The sequence below is a fragment of the Ranitomeya variabilis genome, chromosome 2, assembly GCF_051348905.1.
Source record: "Ranitomeya variabilis isolate aRanVar5 chromosome 2, aRanVar5.hap1, whole genome shotgun sequence".
Taxonomy (NCBI): domain Eukaryota; kingdom Metazoa; phylum Chordata; class Amphibia; order Anura; family Dendrobatidae; genus Ranitomeya; species Ranitomeya variabilis.
In genome coordinates this window covers 874,249,428-874,272,295 of record NC_135233.1, presented here as the reverse complement: position 1 = coordinate 874,272,295, position 22,868 = coordinate 874,249,428, and the positions used below count along the sequence as shown (strand labels likewise).

The following is a 22,868-nucleotide window of genomic DNA, read 5'->3' as shown; positions in this document are numbered from 1 at the left end:
GAAAACGCTGGCGGCAGAGGTCACAGTTCGTTGGGCAACCAAGGACTAAAGGCGAGAGAGACACAACTCCTATCCAGCCGAAGCATAGAAACACAGGCAAAGTTCTGTGAGACTTTTCTCAGACCCTCCCATAGCACTGGCCCTGAGGTGCGGGGTACTCTCACAAGGAGTGCAAAGTTTTGGAAGATGCTGAGGGAGTACCTTGCTGACCGTACCAATGTCCTCCGTGATTCCTCTGTGCCTTATAATTATTGGGTATCCAAGCTGGACATGTGGCATAAACCGTCTCTCTACGCCTTGGAGGTCCTGTCCTGCTCTGCTGCTAGCGTTTTGTCAGAGTGGGTTTTTAGTGCCACTGGTGGTTTTATAACTGATAAGCGCATCCGCCTGACAACTGAAAATGCTGACAGGCTGACTCTTAAAAAATGAGCACGAGCTGGATTGGGCCAGACTTCTCAACACCAACGAATGATAGCAGCGTATCATAAACTCAAATTCAGTGTCTTTTTTTCGGAGGTCTGTTCCGATGCACCTCTTCACACCCACACATGGGTATACGCTTCCTGATTTTCGATATTTGCTGCTGTCCTCCTCCTTCTTTTCATCCTCATCCTACACCACCAGATCACCAGGGGACTGTGGTCCGTGATGCAATACCCACATCATTTTTTTAAAGGGTGTTTATGATGCCTGCACCAAAAAAAATGGTCATACAGTATGTACATGTATACCCCACAGGGGTAAATGTTTGTAAGCCCTTACACTTAGTTCATGGGCATTACAAGTAAAGGAGATCTGCTACTTTCTAATGGGAACATTTTGTATGAGGCCCTCTTTCATGTCTCGCCAAAGGGGTATTGGGGTGCTGCCTCATTTTTTGTAGCCCTTGCATTCACTGCATAGACAAACACTTTTTGAGACCCACTTCCTAATAATGGTAACATTGTTTTCATTTTGCCCTCCTGTACGTCTTGTCAAAGGGTCAAAGGGGTATTGGGGAGCATCCAAAATTTTTGGCAGCCATTGCATTCACTGCATAGGCAAACAGTATGGGAGACCCACTTTCTAATAATGGGAAAATTGTTTTGAGGCCATCCTCCACGTCTCTTCCAAGGGGTATTGGTTTGCGTCCAAATTTATGGCAGCTCTTGCATTCACTGCATAGGTAAACAGTATGGGAGACCAACCCCTTTTGGGCTTCTGCCCTCTGTTGAGACCTCCAGTATGGAGTGGGCTGCTTTCCTACAGAACCTTCCATCCCCTGGTATATCTCAACCAGCCGGCCAGTTCATCGGCATTCTGGGGATCACCCTGGGCAACCCAAGTCTGTACAGACCTCGGCAGGGAGTGCACAAACCTATCCAGCTCCACCCGTTCTACCAACTGTGCAGGCATAGAGGACTCTGGCTCTAGTCACCTCTGGGCCAGGTGCAACAGTTCAAACATTTGGAATCATGGTGGTTTGCCCCGGTAATATGCCCAATGGTGAACCCGCTGTGCCCTGAGAGTCATTGTTACCCCCAAGCTAAATCATAGATGATTTCTGGGGTTCCCCCGTCAAGTTTGATGCCTGTACCTGTGCCCACTGCTCTGGCAGCAATTTCTACCTCTCGGCGACCCTTTCAAGCACCATCAGGAAACCATCTACATTATAATTTTTCATTGTTAATTCTTCAGCCTAAAAAATGCAGTTCTCCTTGTTCAGCTTTAACAATGCAATTCTCCACTGTAGTTTATTCAGCTTCAACACGGAAATATTTACACTGCCGGTTCTTCAGCCTCAACACTGCAATTCTCCACTGCCAGTTCTTCAGGGTCAACACTGCAATTCTCCACTGCCAGTTCTTCAGGGTCAACACAGCAATTCTCCACTGCCGATTCTTTAGCCTCAACACTGCAATTCTCCACTGCCGTTTCTTCAGCCTCAACACTGCAATTCTCCACTGCCGGTTCTTCAGCCTCAACACTGCAATTCTCCACTGCCGGTTCTTCAGGGTCAACACTGCAATTCTCCACTGCAGGTTCTTCAACCTCAACACTGCAATTCACTGCATAAGAAAACAGTACGGGAGACCCACTTCCTAATAATGGGAACATTTTTTCAGGAGGCCCTCTTGGACGCCTCTTCAAAGAGCTATTGGGGTGAGTCTAAATTTTGTGCAGGGCAGGCCTTGCATTCAATGCATTGGCAAACAGTACGGGAGTACCAACTGCCTAATAATGGGAACATTGCTTTCAGGTAGCCCTCCTGTACGTATCTTCAAAGGGGTATTGGGGTGCATCTAAATTTGTGGCAGGCCTTGCATTCAATGCATAGGCAAACCGTGAGGGAGGACAAAATTCCTAATAATGGGACCATTGTTTTCAGGAGTCCCTCCTGTACATCTCTTCAAAGGGGTATTGGGGTGCATCTAAATTTGGTGCAGGCCTTGCATTCACTGCATAGGCAAACAGTATGGAAGAACCATTTCATAATAATGAGAACAATGTTTTCAGGAGGCTCTCCTGTGCCTCTCTTCAAAAGGTTATTGGGGTGCGTCCTAATTTTTGGCAGTCCTGCCACTCATTGCATAGGTAATAACAGTATAGGAGGCCCATTGTTTAATAATGGGAACAACAAAGCATAGCCACCTGATGGCCCTATGAAAATAGGCTTTGTGACTTTTAGAGTCCCTCCTTCATAAATGAAACAGGATGTGTCTGATGATGTGTCACACACCACATGGCCAGTTAAGGTTGTAAAATGTTAAAATTACCTTTCCCAGTGAATGCTTTTGTCTTGGTTGAAAGCAATGCTACAGTTCAAAAACGCACCAAAAACACTATAGGTGAACATAGCCCAAGGAGTGGAGAAGCATTTTTGTTTTTGGTTATTTATTTTGTCTTATATACAAGTCATTACCCTGGAAAGGATGTTCCTTTACATATTCCCAGGAAAATCCATTTTGGTTTCGTTTTTGTGTGTTTTATTGTGAGTCTGTAAAAGACTCTGACAACTTTGTTCACAGCAGTGACCTGGGAGTCAGAAATGCTTCCAGTGGTCTTCCCCATGATGTTCTCATGTCATTTGAGCACTGTTTCCATCGATTTCTGCAATTTCTCTAAAGAACGCCAGGGGGGCCATGGTAAAAATGCTCGATTTTCCCATAGACGTACATTGGGCTCGTTGCTTGGGTCGAGCACCCAGGCATTCCAATATGCTCGACCCGAGCAACCAGCACCAGAGCATTTTAGTGCTCGCCTATCACAAGTTTGGACTCCAAGTTGGGTCTCATTCATGTATGCTACCCTAATTTGGCAGGGCTACCAGAGCACCAGCCCTACACATGTCACTCATCCACCTGTTACTGATCAATGTTTAAGCTAGAAATGCTGGTCCAAGCCTTGTCTCAGGACCTGTTCCATATATCCATGCTGCAAAATTTTACTTTTTGCACTCTGTCAATTGATGCCACCTTTCCTGATGTCTGCCCATAATATTAACTGTTTTAGCATCTTTTTGGCCCATTGAGGTTGTTGTCTATGCGTTTAGTATTGCCTCCAATTGAATTCATTAGGGTTCAGATATGTTTGGGACGTTCGCCATTTCAAACTGAGCTGAATCTTGAAAGGTTCACTCATGTCTAGTATTCAAGGCATACCTCAAATATACTTTTACAGAGATTTCCACATGACTTTTGGATATGGGATGGACCCCACTCCTTCTTAAAACCACCATAACTACTGTAAACCTAGGTACTAAAATAAATACACAAAACACATTATTTTGGTTGTCAAAATGGCCACAGCTTTTATTCAAATCACAGGATTAAATAATCACAGTAGGAGTCAGGTGGAGTGCTAGTACATTGGGATTCACAAGTACTGCGATATCCCCAGCTGTCTGACATACAGCACCAGGACAGACAGCCATAAAGGGGCGGCACGCACTGGCTTGCCATTCAAGCAGAGCCAGTAAACTTTCAGGGCACCAATGACCCTATTATCCTCACTCCTGTGCTTAACCACTGTGCCCGCCCCTGATTGATGTTACCATTACAACGTCCTTGAGGCTGGCCACCAAAGCCGAGCCTGCTCACCACCATGAGGTTTTACATCCTCTATTAGTTAAAATGAGTCCACCTTAACTTGTCTGCAACTTCCACCTGACTCCTAAACCACAAAGCCGTGACGGGTTAAATATTCCAAGTCTCATTTGACACCTTTTTTTTTTTTTTTTTTTTTTTTTTTATAAATAATTAAATCATTTTTGTAAACTTAAAAACTAGAAGTCCCTGCAAAAGCATTAATGGGACTAAACTTGGCAAACCCCCGACTCACAAAGAGTCATCCTACAACGCTCAGGAGAGGAAAAACCCCCTGTGGAGGAAACCTCCAGGGAACCATGGCTGAAGGATTGCCCTTCCCTTGGGCTTAGAAGGTTACCACAAATAATAACTCTTTATAGCCAATATACAATTGAACATGGTACAAGATATACAATGACAAATTCAAAAATACAATAAAACATTTATCATTATACAAGCAATAATTAAAAAGTTTAAGGACACAGATTATAAACAGGGCGGGAGGGCGGGTAATGTTTCATCCTGTCCATCCTGTGAGAGAAAGAGGGAAAGCCAGAGTTGCCTCCCCTATATAAGCCCCACCCTCCTCACAGTAATACACCATGCACAAACATCTAAACTTCCTCTTAAAGCAACAACACTCTTGTTTAAAATCTACACCGCAATACAAACAAAAGCTGCAGGAGTTCTCGGTCCACCCATCCCCAAGTCATGTCCACCTCCATCTAGTCTCCGGTGGTTTCTGGACAGCTATGGGGCTCTGTTTGGCTCAAAGTTAGATTGGAAAATTGTCAGCTTTATGTTTCAAGATCAAATGTGACTGCTATTGATCATGTTATGTCAAAACGTGAAGGAAAGAAAATTAAAAAATCACAACAGATTAAAAACAATAAAAGCGAAAAAAGTTATAATGGTTTAAAACTCAACATGTGTTTTGGACTCATCCTAGGCTGCAAATCTCTGCCCTTATAAAAAGGTACAATACTTTCCTATGCATTTGCCTGTGAATTCATTTTCCTGATAATGGAAAATGATGGCTTATAAATTGTATAAAGCAACTGCTGCAAACAATGTGCTGTCTCCCAGAATATTCTGCCACTAACTAAAATCTAAAATCCAAGAAATAAATTAGGAACACAAGTCTGGTAAATTCTATACATAATATAACCAAGTTATTTAATACACCGAATGAAATCTGATTAAATGGTAGTAACACTGATTATTTTGATAGGTACCAGTCAAGGGATTCTGCATTTTTTACCAATTCCCCTTTACCTCAAGTCTTCAACGCATGTCTGTTATTACCCAGACAATAGGAGAAATTACCTTCTCAGTTTTCATGAAAGGAGCTCCAGAAATGATAATCCAGTTTTGCAAGAAAGAAACAGGTATTTTAGATCCAGTTTATTTCAAAGTTTGTTTGGTATTGAAGACCTATCAAGGAAGATCATATCATTAAAAAGATTTTATGTTTTCAGATTGCCCTGTCTCCCATCATAGTTGCTTTAAAAAGACATAAACCCTGTGTTTTACTAGCACCCCTTCCTGTCCAGCGCTGTGTCTCCGCTACATCTTCCAGTGTCTGTTATTGCTTGCCATGCTGCTATCATGTTAACAACTCTGCAAGCAATAAGAGAGCTCAGTGGCTCCAAGTTTACTGATTGGAAGCAGCAGTCAATGTGACAGAATCATGACAGACAATGACTGTCACGACCGACAAGGTTAAGTCCAGAGGACAACACAATTTCTACCTACAATGGGATGGAATAGGGTGAGGAAGGCCCTTACCATAGGAAACAAGGGATGGGGCACCTCCTGAGCTCCAACCGGAGCATGTCCCCAAACACCGTAAGCGGGTCCTTCCCCCCACCGCCATCAGGTGCCTAGTCCCTAATTGTCACCTCACTAATCCATGGCTAGTGCATTGGCTGGCATGGACTCTGGCCTCACCAATGCAAATGATGAACAACACAGGGAGAGGCACAAGACAGACAGAAAGAAGGGAACTTATACTTAACCCCTTCATGCCGCGGCCCTTTTTCGTTTTTGTGTTTTCGTTTTTCGCTCCCCTCCTTCCCAGAGCCATAACTTTTTTATTTTTCTGTCAATATGGCCATGTGAGGGCTTATTTTTTGCGGGACGAGTTGTACTTTTGAACGACATCATTGGTTTTAGCATGTCGTGTACTAGAAAACGGGAAAAAAATTCCAAGTGCGGTGAAATTGCAAAAAAAGTGCAATCCCACACTTGTTTTTTGCTTGGCTATTTTGCTAGGTTCACTAAATGCTAAAACTGACCTGCCATTATGATTCTCTAGGTCATTACGAGTTCATAGACACCTAACATGACCAGGTTATTTTTTATCCAAGTGGTGAAAAAAAATTCCAAACTTTGCTTAAAAAAAAAAAAAAAAAAAAAAAGTGCCATTTTCCAATACCCGTAGCGTCTCCATTTTTCGTGATCTGGGGTCGGGTGAGGGCTTATTTTTTGTGTGCTGAGCTGGCGTTTTTAATGATACCATTTTGGCGCAGATATGTTTTTTTGATCGCCCGTTATTGCATTTTAACGCAATGTCGCGGCGACCAAAAAAACGTAATTCTGGCGTTTCGGATTTTTTTCTCGCTACGCTGTTTAGCGATCAGGTTAATGCTTTTTTTTAATTGATAGATCGGGCGATTCTGAACGCGGCTATACCAAATATGTGTAGGTTTTTTTTTTTTTTTATTGTTTTATTTAGGATGGGGCGAAAGGGGGGTGATTTAAACTTTTATATTTTTAATATTTTTTTCACAATTTTAAAAACTTTTTTTTCCCACTTTTGCCATGCTTCTATAGCCTCCATAGGAGGCTAGAAGCAGGCACAGCCCGATCGGCTCTGCTACATAACAGCGATCATCAGATCGCTGTTATGTAGCTCAAATGCAGGTGTGCTGTGAGCGCTGACCACAGGGGGGCGCTCACAGCCACCGGCGATCAGTAACCATAGAGGTCTCAAGGACCTCTATGGTTACCTTCCTGACTCATCGCCGACCCCCGATCATGTGACGGGGGTCGGCGATGACGTCATATCCGGCCGCCCGGCCGGATGCGGTAGTTAAATGCCGCTGTCTGAGTTTGACAGCGGCATTTAACAGGTTAATAGCGGCGGGTGAATAGCGATTTCACCCGCCGCTATTGCGCGCACATGTCAGCTGTTCAAAACAGCTGACATGTCGCGACTTTGATGTGCGCTCACCGCCGGAGCGCACATCAAAGCAGGGGATGCGACATGCGCAGTACATGTACGGCGCATGTCGCGAAGGGGTTAACAACTATCTCTGCTGCAAAGCACCACACAGAAGAGGGTAGGCACCAGGACCACGAACTTCACAAAAACAGCAGATTCACTGCTGCAACCAGAGAGCTCTTTACTCCAGGCTTTGTCAACATAGATTACTCTATCACTGACAGTCATCTGACTGTCACCATCCACATCAGCTGACTAGCAACAAAGCAGCTGTCAGCAAGGAAACTGACATTTATCCCTTGCTCTCCTGAAAAGAAAAAAGACTACATTTAAATTATAGCGGAACCAGAGCTGCCACAAATCAAGAAATGAATCGTGACAATGACAAACACAGGGAGCAGCCATGAAGACACAGTGCTGTACCGGGAAGGATGACTAAAGCAGTTTGTTTAAAAAAAAAAAAATACCAGGGGACAGGAATTATCCAAAACCGGACAACTGCTTTATTAAATTACAGTGGGGAGATACATTTTCAAATTCAGTTTTTGCTAGACAAGGCAGAAATTAGAGGGGTTTTGGCATGAACAAAACCATATTTTAATCAGCAGATGTTGGAGTAAAAATAAACTCCTCAATTAGATGTCTATTTTTAAAAAAATTTCCTGTACTAATCTATCAAATGTTCCCCTTCTGTGTACTGCGCAATGGCTGTGTCTGACCGTACAGCAACTTGGTCTGATCATAGCCCATCTCCTGGGCAGGAGGGCAAAGCAATGTATGAAACTGATGTATACAGATATCAGTTGAAATCCCATGCTGTAATGTCTATATACTTTTTTGCTTCATCCCCTGTCCAGGAGCTGTGGTATATTCCACCTGTTCCTATATGGTCAAACACAGCCATTGCACAGTGCATAGCAGGGGCACATTTATATGATTATTTTGGTAAAGGAACACTTCAAATTGTGGAGTTTATTTCTATTCCAAGATCTATTGATTAAAATATACTTTTGTTCATGCCACAACCCCTTTAAGTGGAGTTTTCCTATTTTTACATCTGTCTCAGGATTTTCAACATATGTGTTTTCAATTTAAAGTTACTTAAATATTATAGTTCTAGAAAATATTGAGAAAAAACACAAAGTAAAGTAAAAGATGGATTGTTTGCAATCAGTATTATCACTTTTTTTTTTTTTCTATAAACAGTGCCAGACAATTTCTCTTGCATCCTTGACCATTATACTATGCAAGGTTTCCGTGTCATTGGCATTGCATTTAAAGATTTCAAATCAAATGAAGCTATTGATGTGAATACATTGAAAAGGTAAGTGAATTGAAATGTTTCTGTAGAACCAACATTTTATTATGCAGTCTTTCTGGTATCTTTTGCATATAAAATAAATAAATAAATAATAATAATAATAATAATAATAATAATAATAAAAAACAGGATATGATTTATATAATGGCTAATATATTGGCATTCACCCAACATTACCATAAACAGTTATTGTTAGTTACTGGCGGGAAAAATAAACATGCTAAATCACAGATAATATATCAAACATTGTTATCAATAGGTTTATTAATAAGAGATAAACACGGGACTCAAGCTAGATCAGTAGTTTAACTAATGTTTTAGAGGTGAATCTTTAGAAATTCAAACTTACCAGCTCTGTCAAATTTAAGCACGTTTTGTAATTTAAGGACATGGCTGTAATGGAGCTGTAATACAGATTACATTGATTCAATTTGTGAAGATATCCGATTTGTTGTTTTTCTGCTAATTAGTTCTTCTCCCCCTCTCTGTCACTCCCTGACCCCTCTGGTGTTTTTGAACTTTGAATGATGGGTTACTGCTGAGATTACAAACAGAAGAGGCAGGTCATTCAAACACTGGAGTTAGGCTGAGGGCCAGGGTTCACAGACAAGAAGAGAAAGCCCAGGAGAAAATGGACCATACAATTTGTTGTGAAGTTTCTCCAGAATAAGACGATACTCAATATGTCGTGGAAAACTACTGCTTGGATGCAAGGCAAAGCTCAGAAGTGAAGGAGCACCCTTCAATTTTTAGAGTGCAAAATTGGTTTTGAGTGCTGTGAGGATCTGAGGTTGTGGGTTGTAATAATCACCTAGACAATTTAAAGATGTAACTATTTTTATGCCTTACATCCATGATCTTACAGCAACTCTGAGTAAATAGCCTTAATGCAATGCCTCCCAGTTCACAAGATTCCAACCTTTGGCCGATAGTTTCTCTTCCCCTATGTCAGGTGATACCCACTGTCTCCTAACTTTTGTATCTCCTGCCGGTAAAGTCTGCAGTCACAGCCCATGCTCCTCAAAATGATGGATACCATGACCCTCCAGCTCCAGCCAGCAACAACATATAGTACAATGCCAACCTGGTTTCTCTCAATTTTTCATGGGTTCAGTGGTAGGCAGTGGAGCTTAACTCTATTCCACCAACTGAAGCCATGGTTCCTTGGGCTGATACTTTAGAGTCTCTCTGGAGATGGAGACAGGACCCTTTAAAATCTGCAGCTCTCATTTAGGGCATTCTCCCACAGGATTGGGGTAAGGTGGGAGGAGGTAATCCCTCATTGTTCTATTGTTCAATTTACCCACATATTTGTCCTCTAAGTTGTGTAGACTTATAAACTGCAGGGGCTGATACTATATGTAATCAGGTATGCCACAATTAGCAAACATTGATTGTTCAGTTAATTTGCATATTAGTCCTCCAAGGTTTATAGACTAGTAAATGCAGGAGGCTAATACAATACATAATCAATGATATATGTTGTGAATTTGGTTTTGGGCTCCCCCGGTGGTCACTGGTGGTACTGGACTCTGTTCACCTGTTTCCTCCTGGATATGGGAGTTTCCTATTTAGCCTTGCTGCTCAGTCATTGCTTTGCCGGTCATCAATGTAACCAGAGCTTTCTGTTGCATGTTCCTGCTCCTAGTCTTCTGATCAGCTAAGTTGGACATTTGTCCTGAGTATTGTTTTGCATTTTTGTTCCAGTTCACAGTTATTGTATATTTTTGTAGCTGGAAGCTCTTGTGAGCTGAAATTGCTACTCCAGTGTCATGAGTTGATACTTGAGTTTAAAGTAATTTCAGGATGGTTTTTTAAATAGGGTTTTCAGCTGACCGTGTAGTTCCCTTTCGTATTTTCATACTATCTAGTAAGTGGACCTCGCTTTGCTGAACCTGCCTTCATACTACGTGTGTCTTTTCCCTCTGAAATCACCGTCAATACATGTGGGGGGCTTCTGTCATCTTTTTGGGGAATTTCCTCTAGAGGTAAGCCAGGCCTGTTTTTCCTCTGCCAGGGTTAGTTAGTCCTCCGGCTGGCGCTGGGCGTCTAGGGATATACGTAGGCACGCTACCCGGCCACTGTTAGTTGTGCGGTAGGTTTAGCTCACGGTCAGCTCTAGATTCCATCATCCAAGAGCTAGTCCTGATTTATGCTTTTCTAACGTTCTCTTGCCATTGAGAACCATGACAGTATGACCGGCCATGTGTTAAAACTATTGGCAGAAGAAAGGAGAGAAAAAGAAGTCTGCAGATTTTTTTTTTTTTTTTTTGCTCTGAGCTTGCTCAACAGTTGGCTCTTTAGCATTTCTGCTTAATTTGCAGCCTTTGTCCCTCTCTCTCCTTCTAATCCTTGAATGGCTCTGATTTCACCCGATTGAAATGGATCCTCAGAGTTTGGCTGCAGGTTTGAGTAATCTTACTATGAAGGTTCAAAATTTACAGGATTTTGTTATTCATGCTCCTGTATCTGAACCTAGAATTCCTTTACCAGAATTTTTCTCCGGGGATAGATCTCGTTTTCAGAATTTCAAATATAATTGTAAGTTGTTTCTGTCTTTGAGATCTCGCTCCGCTGGAGACCCCGCACAGCAGGTCAGGATTGTAATTTCCTTGCTGCGGGGTGACCCTCAGGACTGGGCATTTGCATTGGCACCAGGGGATCCTGCGTTGCTCAATGTGGATGTGTTTTTTCTGGCTTTGGGGTTGCTTTATGAGGAACCTAATTCAGAGATTCAGGCTGAAAAAGCCTTGATGGCCCTATCTCAAGGGCAAGAGGAAGCTGAAATATACTGCCAAAAATTTCGCAAATGGTCTGTGCTTACTCAGTGGAATGAGTGTGCCTTGGCGGCGAATTTCAGAGAGGGTCTCTCTGATGCCATTAAAGATGTTATGGTGGGGTTCCCTGTGCCTACAGGTCTGAATGAGTCCATGACAATGGCTATTCAGATTGATCGGCGTTTGCGGGAGCGCAAACCTGTGCACCATTTGGCGGTGTCTCCTGAGAAGGTGCCAGAGAATATGCAATGTGATAGAATTCTGTCCAGAAGCAAACGGCAGAATTTCAGGCGAAAGAATGGGTTGTGCTTCTATTGTGGTGATTCAACTCATGTTATATCAGCATGCTCTAAACGTACAAAAAAAGTTGATAAGTCTATTTCAATTGGCACTTTGCAGTCTAAGTTTATTTTATCTGTGACCTTGATTTGTTCTTTGTCGTCAATTACCGCGGACGCCAATGTCGACTCTGGCGCCGCTTTGAGTCTTATGGATTGGTCCTTTGCCAGGCGCTGTGGGTTTAATTTAGAGCCTCTGGAAGTTCCTATACCTCTGAAGGGTATTGACTCTATGCCTTTGGCTAGTAATAAGCCACAATACTGGACACAAGTGACTATGCGTATGAATCCAGACCATCAGGAGACGATTCGCTTCCTTGTGTTGTACAATCTACATGATGTTCTGGTACTTGGATTGCCATGGCTGCAAGCCCATAATCCAGTCCTTGACTGGAAAGCAATGTCTGTGTTAAGCTGGGGATGTCAGGGGGCTCATGGGGACGTACCTTTGGTTTCCATTTCGTCATCTATTCCCTCTGAGATTCCGGAATTTTTATCTAATTATCGTGATGTTTTTGAGGAGCCTAAGCTTGGTTCACTACCTCCTCACAGAGATTGCGATTGTACCATAGATCTGATTCCGGGCAGTAAATTTCCAAAGGGTCGTTTATTTAATCTATCTGTGCCTGAACATGCTGCTATGCGAGAATATATTAAGGAGTCCCTGGAAAAGGGACATATTCGTCCATCTTCCTCTCCCTTAGGAGCCGGTTTTTTCTTTGTATCTAAAAAAGATGGCTCTTTGAGGCCGTGTATTGATTACCGACTCTTGAATAAAATCACAGTCAAATATCAGTATCCTCTGCCACTGCTGACTGATTTGTTTGCTCGAATAAATGGGGCTAAGTGGTTCTCTAAGATTGATCTCCGTGGGGCGTATAATTTGGTGCGAATTAAGCAGGGGGATGAGTGGAAAACCGCATTTAATACGCCCGAGGGCCACTTTGAGTATCTAGTAATGCCTTTTGGTCTTTCAAATGCCCCTTCGGTTTTTCAGTCCTTTATGCATGACATCTTCCGTGAATACCTGGATAAATTTATGATTGTGTATCTTGATGATATTTTGATTTTTTCGGATGACTGGGACTCTCATGTCCAACAGGTCAGGAGGGTTTTTCAGGTTTTACGGTCTAATTCCTTGTGTGTGAAGGGTTCTAAGTGTGTTTTTGGGGTTCAAAAAATTTCTTTTTTGGGGTACATTTTTTCCCCCTCGTCCATTGAGATGGACCCTGTCAAGGTTCGGGCTATTTGTGATTGGACGCAGCCTTCTTCTCTTAGAAGCCTTCAGAAGTTTTTGGGCTTTGCTAATTTTTACCGTCGATTTATTACTGGTTTTTCTGATGTTGCTAAACCTTTGACTGATTTGACTAAGAAGGGTGCTGATGTTGCTGATTGGTCCCCTGCTGCTGTGGAGGCCTTTCGGGAGCTTAAGCGCCGCTTTTCCTCTGCCCCTGTGTTGCGTCAGCCTGATGTTACTCTTCCTTTTCAGGTTGAGGTCGACGCTTCCGAGATTGGAGCGGGGGCAGTTTTGTCGCAGAAAGGTTCTGACTGCTCCGTGATGAGACCTTGTGCTTTCTTTTCTCGAAAGTTTTCACCTGCTGAGCGAAATTATGATGTTGGTAATCGGGAGCTTTTGGCTATGAAGTGGGCTTTTGAGGAGTGGCGTCATTGGCTCGAGGGGGCAAGACATCAGGTGGTGGTATTGACCGATCACAAGAATTTGATTTATCTTGAGTCTGCCAGGCGCCTGAATCCTAGACAGGCGCGCTGGTCGTTGTTTTTCTCTCGGTTTAATTTTGTGGTTTCATACCTACCGGGTACTAAAAATGTGAAGGAGGATGCCCTTTCTAGGAGTTTCGAGCCTGATTCCCCTGGCGATTCTGAACCTACTGGTATTCTTAAGGATGGTGTGATATTGTCTGCTGTCTCTCCGGACCTGCGACGGGCCTTGCAGGAGTTTCAGGTGGATAGACCTGATCGATGCCCGCCTGGTAGACTGTTTGTTCCCGATGATTGGACCAATAGAGTCATCTCGGAGGTTCATTCTTCGGCGTTGGCAGGTCATCCTGGAATCTTTGGTACCAGGGATTTGGTGGCTAGGTCCTTCTGGTGGCCTTCCCTGTCTCGAGATGTACGAGTTTTTGTGCAGTCTTGTGATGTTTGTGCTCGGGCCAAGCCTTGTTGTTCTCGGGCCAGTGGATTGTTGTTATCCTTGCCTATTCCGAAGAGGCCTTGGACCCACATCTCTATGGATTTTATTTCTGATCTCCCTGTTTCTCAGAAAATGTCTGTCATCTGGGTGGTGTGTGACCGTTTCTCTAAGATGGTTCATTTGGTTCCCTTGCCTAAATTGCCTTCCTCATCCGAGTTGGTTCCTCTGTTTTTTCAGAATGTGGTTCGCTTGCATGGCATTCCGGAGAATATCGTTTCTGACAGGGGGACCCAGTTCGTGTCTAGATTTTGGCGGGCGTTCTGTGCTAGGATGGGCATTGATTTGTCATTTTCGTCTGCGTTCCATCCCCAGACTAATGGCCAGACCGAACGAACTAATCAGACATTGGAGACTTATTTGAGGTGTTTTGTGTCTGCGGATCAGGATGACTGGGTTGCCTTTTTGCCTATGGCGGAGTTTGCCCTCAATAATCGGGCTAGTTCTGCCACTTTGGTTTCTCCATTTGTTTGCAATTCGGGGTTTCATCCTCGTTTTTCTTCCGGTCAGGTGGAGTCTTCGGATTGTCCTGGAGTGGATGCTGTGGTGGATAGGTTGCATCGGATTTGGGGGCAGGTGGTGGACAATTTGGAGTTGTCTCAGGAGAAGACTCAGCGCTTTGCCAACCGCCGTCGTCGTGTTGGTCCTCATCTTCGTGTTGGGGACTTGGTGTGGTTGTCTTCCCGTTTTGTCCCTATGAGGGTTTCTTCCCCTAAGTTTAAGCCTCGGTTCATCGGCCCGTATAAGATTTTGGAGATTCTTAACCCTGTGTCCTTTCGATTAGAACTCCCTGCATCTTTTTCTATTCATAATGTCTTCCATCGGTCATTATTGCGCAGGTATGAGGTACCTGTTGTGCCTTCCGTTGAGCCGCCTGCTCCGGTGTTGGTTGAGGGTGAGTTGGAGTACGTCGTGGAGAAGATCTTGGACTCCCACGTTTCCAGACGGAAACTTCAGTATTTGGTCAAGTGGAAGGGTTACGGTCAGGAGGATAATTCTTGGGTGACAGCCTCTGATGTTCATGCCTCTGATCTGGTCCATGCCTTTCATAGGGCTCATCCTGATCGCCCTCGGGGTTCTTGTGAGGGTTCGGTGCCCCCTCCTTAAGGGGGGGGTACTGTTGTGAATTTGGTTTTGGGCTCCCCCGGTGGTCACTGGTGGTACTGGACTCTGTTCACCTGTTTCCTCCTGGATATGGGAGTTTCCTATTTAGCCTTGCTGCTCAGTCATTGCTTTGCCGGTCATCAATGTAACCAGAGCTTTCTGTTGCATGTTCCTGCTCCTAGTCTTCTGATCAGCTAAGTTGGACATTTGTCCTGAGTATTGTTTTGCATTTTTGTTCCAGTTCACAGTTATTGTATATTTCTGTAGCTGGAAGCTCTTGTGAGCTGAAATTGCTACTCCAGTGTCATGAGTTGATACTTGAGTTTAAAGTAATTTCAGGATGGTTTTTTAAATAGGGTTTTCAGCTGACCGTGTAGTTCCCTTTCGTATTTTCATACTATCTAGTAAGTGGACCTCGCTTTGCTGAACCTGCCTTCATACTACGTGTGTCTTTTCCCTCTGAACTCACCGTCAATACATGTGGGGGGCTTCTGTCACCTTTTTGGGGAATTTCCTCTAGAGGTAAGCCAGGCCTGTTTTTCCTCTGCCAGGGTTAGTTAGTCCTCCGGCTGGCGCTGGGCGTCTAGGGATATACGTAGGCACGCTACCCGGCCACTGTTAGTTGTGCGGTAGGTTTAGCTCACGGTCAGCTCTAGATTCCATCATCCAAGAGCTAGTCCTGATTTATGCTTTTCTAACGTTCTCTTGCCATTGAGAACCATGACAGATATAACACCAGACAACAGGCTTTGATACCACCATGTATCGTTTTTTTTTATTATCTTTTATTCGTAATACAACTTGTTAAAAAAACTTAAAAGGTAGAGCAAAATACCACAGGTACAGTAAAATTAAGGGTGGGTAACCCGGGGAATACAGCAAATCAATACATAATATTACTACACAGGCAAATGGTCACAAACCATAATTTGAAACTCATGCTATATAGTTCACTTTATCATATATAATTATAATCAGTGGTTCCAACAAACAAATATAGAGTCCTCAAAATGGTTAGTCCTCAGCAAGAAAAATACAAGCACAACTGAGACGCCGCCATATTGATATGATGGTCAAGTGACTAGCTACTCTCCTCAGCACAACGCAAAACACATCTGTAAAAGTATCCAGTGATAACATAGTAATACTGTAGATTATTGGACGGCGCATGTATTATACACATAATACCAATGTAATACCACTATCAAAAATACCCGCATATTACATAGTAAAGGACAGTTACCTGAAACACCCAGGGACCCACCACACCCGATGCGCGTTTCGCTTTAGCCACCCCTGGACGAAACATTTCAAAACAAAACACGGGTCGGGTATGGTGGATCCCCGGGTGTTTCAGTTAGCAAGACCCAGATCTACGTCCTTCCAAAGAACCTAATAACTGTAAGATGCAATATTGTTAAGCTCCAGGAAGACATCCAGGCCTCTCTTGAACCCCTCAACTGAGATCGCCATCACCACCACCTCTTGACCTTCTTTGTACTTGCTCTAGTTCCATTAAATCCTTCCTGAACAACGGTGCCCAAAACTGTACACAGTACTCCAATGTGTATTTATTAGTTTAATTTTTTTGTTTTCTTTATTTTATTTTTAAAAAACATATATTTTTTTTACTTTTTTTTAAACTTTTTTCCTTAGTTTCTCTGAGACTTTAACTTTTTTTTACTCTGATAGTTTGTATAATGCATTGCAATGCACTAGCACTGTAATGCATTATACCTGTCAGTGCTGCAATGAGAGAAACCTCTTCGAGCATGCTCTGTGCATGGTCTAACAAGCTCGCCGTAGCTGGCTGACCCGAAGGTCATTGTGACAACCTTGGGTTGCCATGGCAGCGATCGGGTCCTCTTGTTCGCGTCGCGGTGGTGCCAATTGTAAGAAGGAGTGAGCCACCTCCATCTGACAGACTTTTAAATGATGTGATCAATATTGATAGTGGCATTTAGGCGGTTACATGGCTCAGGGTGGTGAGGCACCACTACTGTCAGTGACTGTCTGGTCTCTGCCTTAAGTTGAGCTCCCTGCGGCAGTTGAGCGGGCACATCTCCTGTGCCCCCGCAAAATCACTTTGATTTATCCTTACATCAAAGGTTGAGAACCCCTATCCAACTATGTCACATGGGTACGTCAAAGGTCATGAAGGGGTTAAAGAAGAACCACAAAACAGATTTCTTTACCAAAGATATTATTTTCATCTGTGTTACGGCACCTTTACAGCCATATCTTTATTCTACACTACAAAATTGTGCTAACAAGTTCTCTTTTAACAAAAAATGTGCCAAGTTGGGAAAATATAATACAGAAAATTAATTCATAGAGGGAGAGAGACATAAAATTGCCAGTTAATGATTAGAGCTGCCACACTGCTGCATCATAATTGCACAAAAGCAAACCATCAATATCACTGAAAGAAAAATCATTTAACGTTTTGACTGCATCACAATGTATTTAAGCAGGGCCAACATTGGAGATCATGCTGCCATTTACACTTTAAGCTGCACCCCGTATTGATAAGTCAGCCTAAGGAAATGAGCACACAACATCTATTTCAGGCAGATACATTATGTAACCTGCATAAAAAAGCACTAGATAAATGCTAAAAAATAAACATGTGCACTGCAGAGAAAAAGAAGTGTGCTGTTCATATGTTCAGTCTTTTGAGCTTCTTTTTGAGTTTCAGGTTTTCAAAGAAAAAAAAGGAGTAACCCAGCCCAATTAAATACAATTTAAAGTACAATTTGAATAAAAAAAAACAGTGGCCAAAAGCTGTCAGAAAAGACAACTGAAAAGAAGCAAAAAAGTCATTTCTTCCACCAGAAATACTTGCATGACCCTGAGTGATGATTGACAAGGGAGATAATGATCTGGGAATTTCCAGTTTTACACTGCAGTTCCTTTTGTTCTCTAAGGGTATGTGTCCATGTTCAGGATTGCATCAGGATTTGGTCAGGATTTTCCATCAGTATTTGTAAGCCAAAACCAGGAGTGGAACAAATAGAGGAAAAGTATAATAGAAACATATGCACCAATTCTGCATTTTTCACCCACTCCTGGTTTTGGCTTACAAATACTGACGTAAAATCCTGACCAAATCCTGATGCAATCCTGAACGTGGACACATACCTTCAGGGATAAGTAAGGAATAAGGGTATGTGTCCACGGTCAGGATGGCCGGCGGTATCGCCGGAGCGGCTAAGTCGCTCGGTGCTAAGCCCCGCCCCCTTTCTGGGACGCGATGATGCCGAATGTGTTAACTGTACACATCCAGGATCATCGCTCTCTCCCATAGGGCCCTGTGATATGCCTTACAGGGATGCAGCGTCCCCGCAAGGTGTACGGACATGCTGCGATCTGAAAAGACGCGCAGCATGTCCGGAGTCGCAGGGCCGCCGTGTGCGGGTTTCCACGCATAGTAGAGACGGATTTTCATAAAATCCCCTCCACTATGCTGGAACATCTGGACGCTGCGTGTTTGACGCTGCAGCTCTGCGCAGCGTCCAACACGCAGCGTTTACTGACCGTGGACACTCACCCTTAGGGTACCGTCACACAGTACCATTTACATCGCTACGACGGCACGATTCGTGACGTCGTAGCATCGTATGATTATCGCTCCAGCATCGTAGACCGCGGTCACACGTTGCAATCACGGCGCTGGAGCGATGCCGAAGTCCCCGGGTAACCAGGGTAAACATCGGGTTACTAAGCGCAGGGCCGCGCTTAGTAACCCGATGTTTACTCTGGTTACCAGCGTAAACGTAAAAAAACCAAACAGTACATACTTACATTCCGGTGTTTGTCCTCCGGCGTTCTGTTCTGCTTCTCTCCACTGTGTAAGCACAGCGGCCGGAAAGCAAAGCGGTGACGTCAGACGTCACCGCTGTGCTCGCTTTCTGGCTGGCCGGCACTCACAGTGCAGAGAAGCTGAGACGCCGGAGGACAGACACCGGAATGTAAGTATGTACTGTTTGTTCTTTTTACGTTTACCCTGGTAACCACGGTAAACATCGGGTTGCTAAGCGCGGCCCTGCGCTTAGTTACCCGATGTTTACCCTGGTTACAAGCGAACACATCGCTGGATCGCTGTCACACACAACGATCCAGCGATGTCAGCGGGTGATCAAGCGACGAAAGAAAGTTCCATACGATCTGCTACGACGTACGATTCTCAGCAGGGTCCCTGGATATCGCTAGAACGTCACGAATAGTGTTGAGCATTCCGATGCTGCAAGTATCGGGTATCGGCCGATACTTGCTGTATCGGAATTCCGATACCGGGATTCCGATACTCTTGTGGTATCGGGTATCGGAACAACATTAATGTTAAAATGTGTAAAATAGAGAATTAAAATAAAAAATATCGCTATACTCACCTGTCCGACGCAGCCGGGACCTCAGCGCAGGAACCGGCAGCGTTGTTTGTTTAAAATTCCCGCTTTTACATGGTTACGCGAAGTCCCGGCTTGTGATTGGTCAGGGCGGCCATGTTGCCGGGCCGCGGACCAATCACAGCAAGCCGTGACGAAAATACGTCACGGCTTGCTGTGATTGGTCCGCGTCCCGGCAACATGGCCGCCATTAACCAATCACAAGCCGTGACGTCACGGGAGGCTGGAAACGCGCTCATTTTAAAAAGGGCGCGTGTCCAGCCTCCCGTGACGTCACGGCTTGTGATTGGTTGCGTCGCGGTCAACCAATCACAAGCCGGGAGGCTGGACACGCGCCCATTTCAAAATGAGCGCGTCCAGCCTCCCGGCTTGTGATTGGTTGATCGCGGCGCAACCAATCACAAGCCGTGACGTCACGGGAGGCTGGACACGCGCCCATTTCAAAATGAGCGCGTCCAGCCTCCCGGCTTGTGATTGGTTGATCGCGGCGCAACCAATCACAAGCCGTGACGTCACGGGAGGCTGGACACGCGCCCATTTTAAAATGAGCGCGTGTCCAGCCTCCCGTGACGTCCCGGCTTGTGATTGGTCAGGGCGGCCATATTGCCGGGACGCGGACCAATCACAGCAAGCCGTGACGTAATTTCGTCACGGCTTGCTGTGATTGGTCCGCGTCCCGGCAACATGGCCGACCTGACCAATCACAAGCCGGGAATTCACGTAACCAAGTAATAGCGCGATTTTTAAACAAACAACGCTGCCGGTTCCCTCGCTGAAGTCCCGGCTGCGTCGGACAGGTGAGTATAGCGATATTTTTTATTTTAATTCTTTCTTTTACACATTTATATGGTTCCCAGGGCCTGAAGGAGAGTTTCCTCTCCTTCAGACCCTGGGAACCATCAGGGATACCGTCCGATACTTGAGTCCCATTGACTTGTATTGGTATCGGGTATCGGTATCGGATTGGATTCCGATACTGTGACGGTATCGGCCGATACTTTCCGATACCGATACTTTCAAGTATCGGACGGTATCGCTCAACACTAGTCACGAATCGTACCGTCGTAGCGATCAAAATGGCACTGTGTGACAGTACCCTTAGTCACCAGCAGAAATGTCTTGCAGAGACTCTCACATAGCCACACTCCTGTGTATGGGAGTGTCAAGTGATATAGCAACATGACAAATGATCAGACAACTGTCTCTAGCATTTGGTGGGTTTAATCAAATATTTATTCATTTGAAATATATTGCCTTGTTCATATGGCTGTAATTTTATACCGACACAATGACCCTATATTGATCAAGTCTAATAAATTTAGTCTAATAAATTTAGGCTGTGTGCACACGTATGTATACAAAAAAACGGAGCAGAAATATCCACAACAACATAGTTGTATATAAAAGCAGAAAGTTTATTAGACACAACTCATAAACATTGATATATAAATGCACATACTACCACGAGTGCTGTACGCAACCCGCAGATACAGGGAGGTAATACAAAAAAAGGGGAAAGAATGGTAGCCAACCACAAGGAGAGAAAGCACAAAATGATGTGCCCTTAGAGACCCCTTATCTCAGTGAGGTGCCCAGCTCAAAGTCATCCTAGTAACATACAGGGTCCTGCGGTATCCCCTACTCACAATCAATAAACAGCTGATACAAAGAAAAACAATGTGCTATGTTCAATAAGGCTTACCCATACTGAGATCATAGAAAGGGTCTCCCCTCCTGGTGTGGCTCCCCTGGATGCGCGTTTCGCGTTGTCGCTTTTTCAACAGGGCTAGTGTGTAACCGTTCCCATGTTCTTAAAGTACTAAAATGACCGTAAGTAGTGCCGGCATATCGGCGCATGCGCAGTGGCACCCGGGTTGCGTCATCAGCCGGGTCGTCATAGCAGGGCAGGCGTAAGGGGGAATAACCTCCCATAGACGTCATGTGACGCCCCCCTGCTATTGTAGACGAACTCAGCAGAGGACGCATTCTCCGGGCGACAGTGGGCATGCGCACACCTGGCGTCCATTTTTAAGAAGACCGCAACAGCGGCCATATTTAGAAAGATTAAGGGGCTGTATATTCCTACCCACAATGTAAGTGAAAAGAGTGAAATTACTAAGTGCATGATACCTATTATGATACAACGATCAGTGCATATAGGGGATAAAAGCATCCAATACAACTAACATAGTTGTATGAATGTATCACAAATCTCCAGCAGTATAAAAACTTCATTAAAGCGTATAAGGAGAAATATATAAAGTGACATGTGCATATAGTGAATATATTGATAGACATAAAAAACATAACAAACATAAAGTCGGCATTCTCATTATTCTTTTGTGCCGATTTTTTCTCCTTTTTCTCTCTGTGGCTTCACAGGATAACAGGTGGTGTTATTGCATGGAGGAAAGGTATATTAGAAAGCCCCAACATCATCCACGGCCATAGATGTGCTAGTGTATACTAAAAATAAAACAAACACAAGAACAATTAATATTAAAAGAAAATAAAAACAGAATGGTGAATTAACACAAGAGTAGAGAATATTAGGGCAAAATGAGGCCCATTTATTTAATCTCAAATTTCAAGATGTCCAATGCCACACAGGCGCAAGGGGACCGAGGGACAGACACCACACTCCGAATACCAGGCACATCATAGGAAAGGGGCGAAACTTAGTTTTTCATTTAACCCCTTTGGAGCCATGGTGTCAAGGGTGACAATCCACCTACACTCCCGTTGTGCAAGTGTCTTGGTGGTATTGCCACCCCTGACACCTCCATGTACCCTCTCTATACCTCTTATTTTTAGGCCTCTGGGGTCACATCCATGAAACTTCCGGAAGTGTCTAGGTAAGGTTTTTAAACTGGCCACATCCACTGCCTTTTTTGCGGCAATGATGTCGCGTACATGTTCGCGCGTCCGAATTCTTAATTCCCTAGATGTGAGACCCACATAGATAAGGGAGCAGGGGCATGTTGCATAATATACAACACAAGCTGTGCTGCATGAGATAAATTCCCTTATTTTAAACTCCCTGCTCCCGTCTGAGGTCCTAAAGGTCCCACATCTAAGGATATTCGGACACGCGACACATGAACCGCATGGGTAACACCCCTGTCTCGGGCTCACCGCATCCATGAAATTTTTGTTATTACTATTTTTGGCCACATAGTGACTCCTCACCAGGTTATCTCTCAGATTGCGGTCTTCTTAAAAATGGACGCCAGGTGTGCGCATGCCCACTGTCGCCCGGAGAATGCGTCCTCTGCTGAGTTCATCTACAATAGCAGGGGGGCGTCACATGATATCTATGGGAGGTTATTCCCCCTTACGCCCGCCCTGCTATGACAACCCGGCTGATGACGCGACCCGGGTGCCACTGCGCATGCGCCGATATGCCGGCGCTACTTCCGG

The 22,868-nt window shown here is 44.2% G+C and overlaps 1 protein-coding gene across 1 annotated transcript in view; it reads left to right on the top strand.

Annotated features, from left to right (window-relative positions):
- The window catches only part of LOC143808068 (putative cation-transporting ATPase 13A5), a 642,074-nt gene that overhangs the window by 133,623 nt on the left and 485,583 nt on the right, over window positions 1-22,868 (top strand). The window contains exons 16-17 of the mRNA XM_077290325.1: window positions 5,299-5,455; window positions 8,500-8,617. Of these exons, the coding sequence (XP_077146440.1) occupies window positions 5,299-5,455; window positions 8,500-8,617 (275 nt within the window). The remainder of the gene's footprint in view (window positions 1-5,298; window positions 5,456-8,499; window positions 8,618-22,868) is intronic.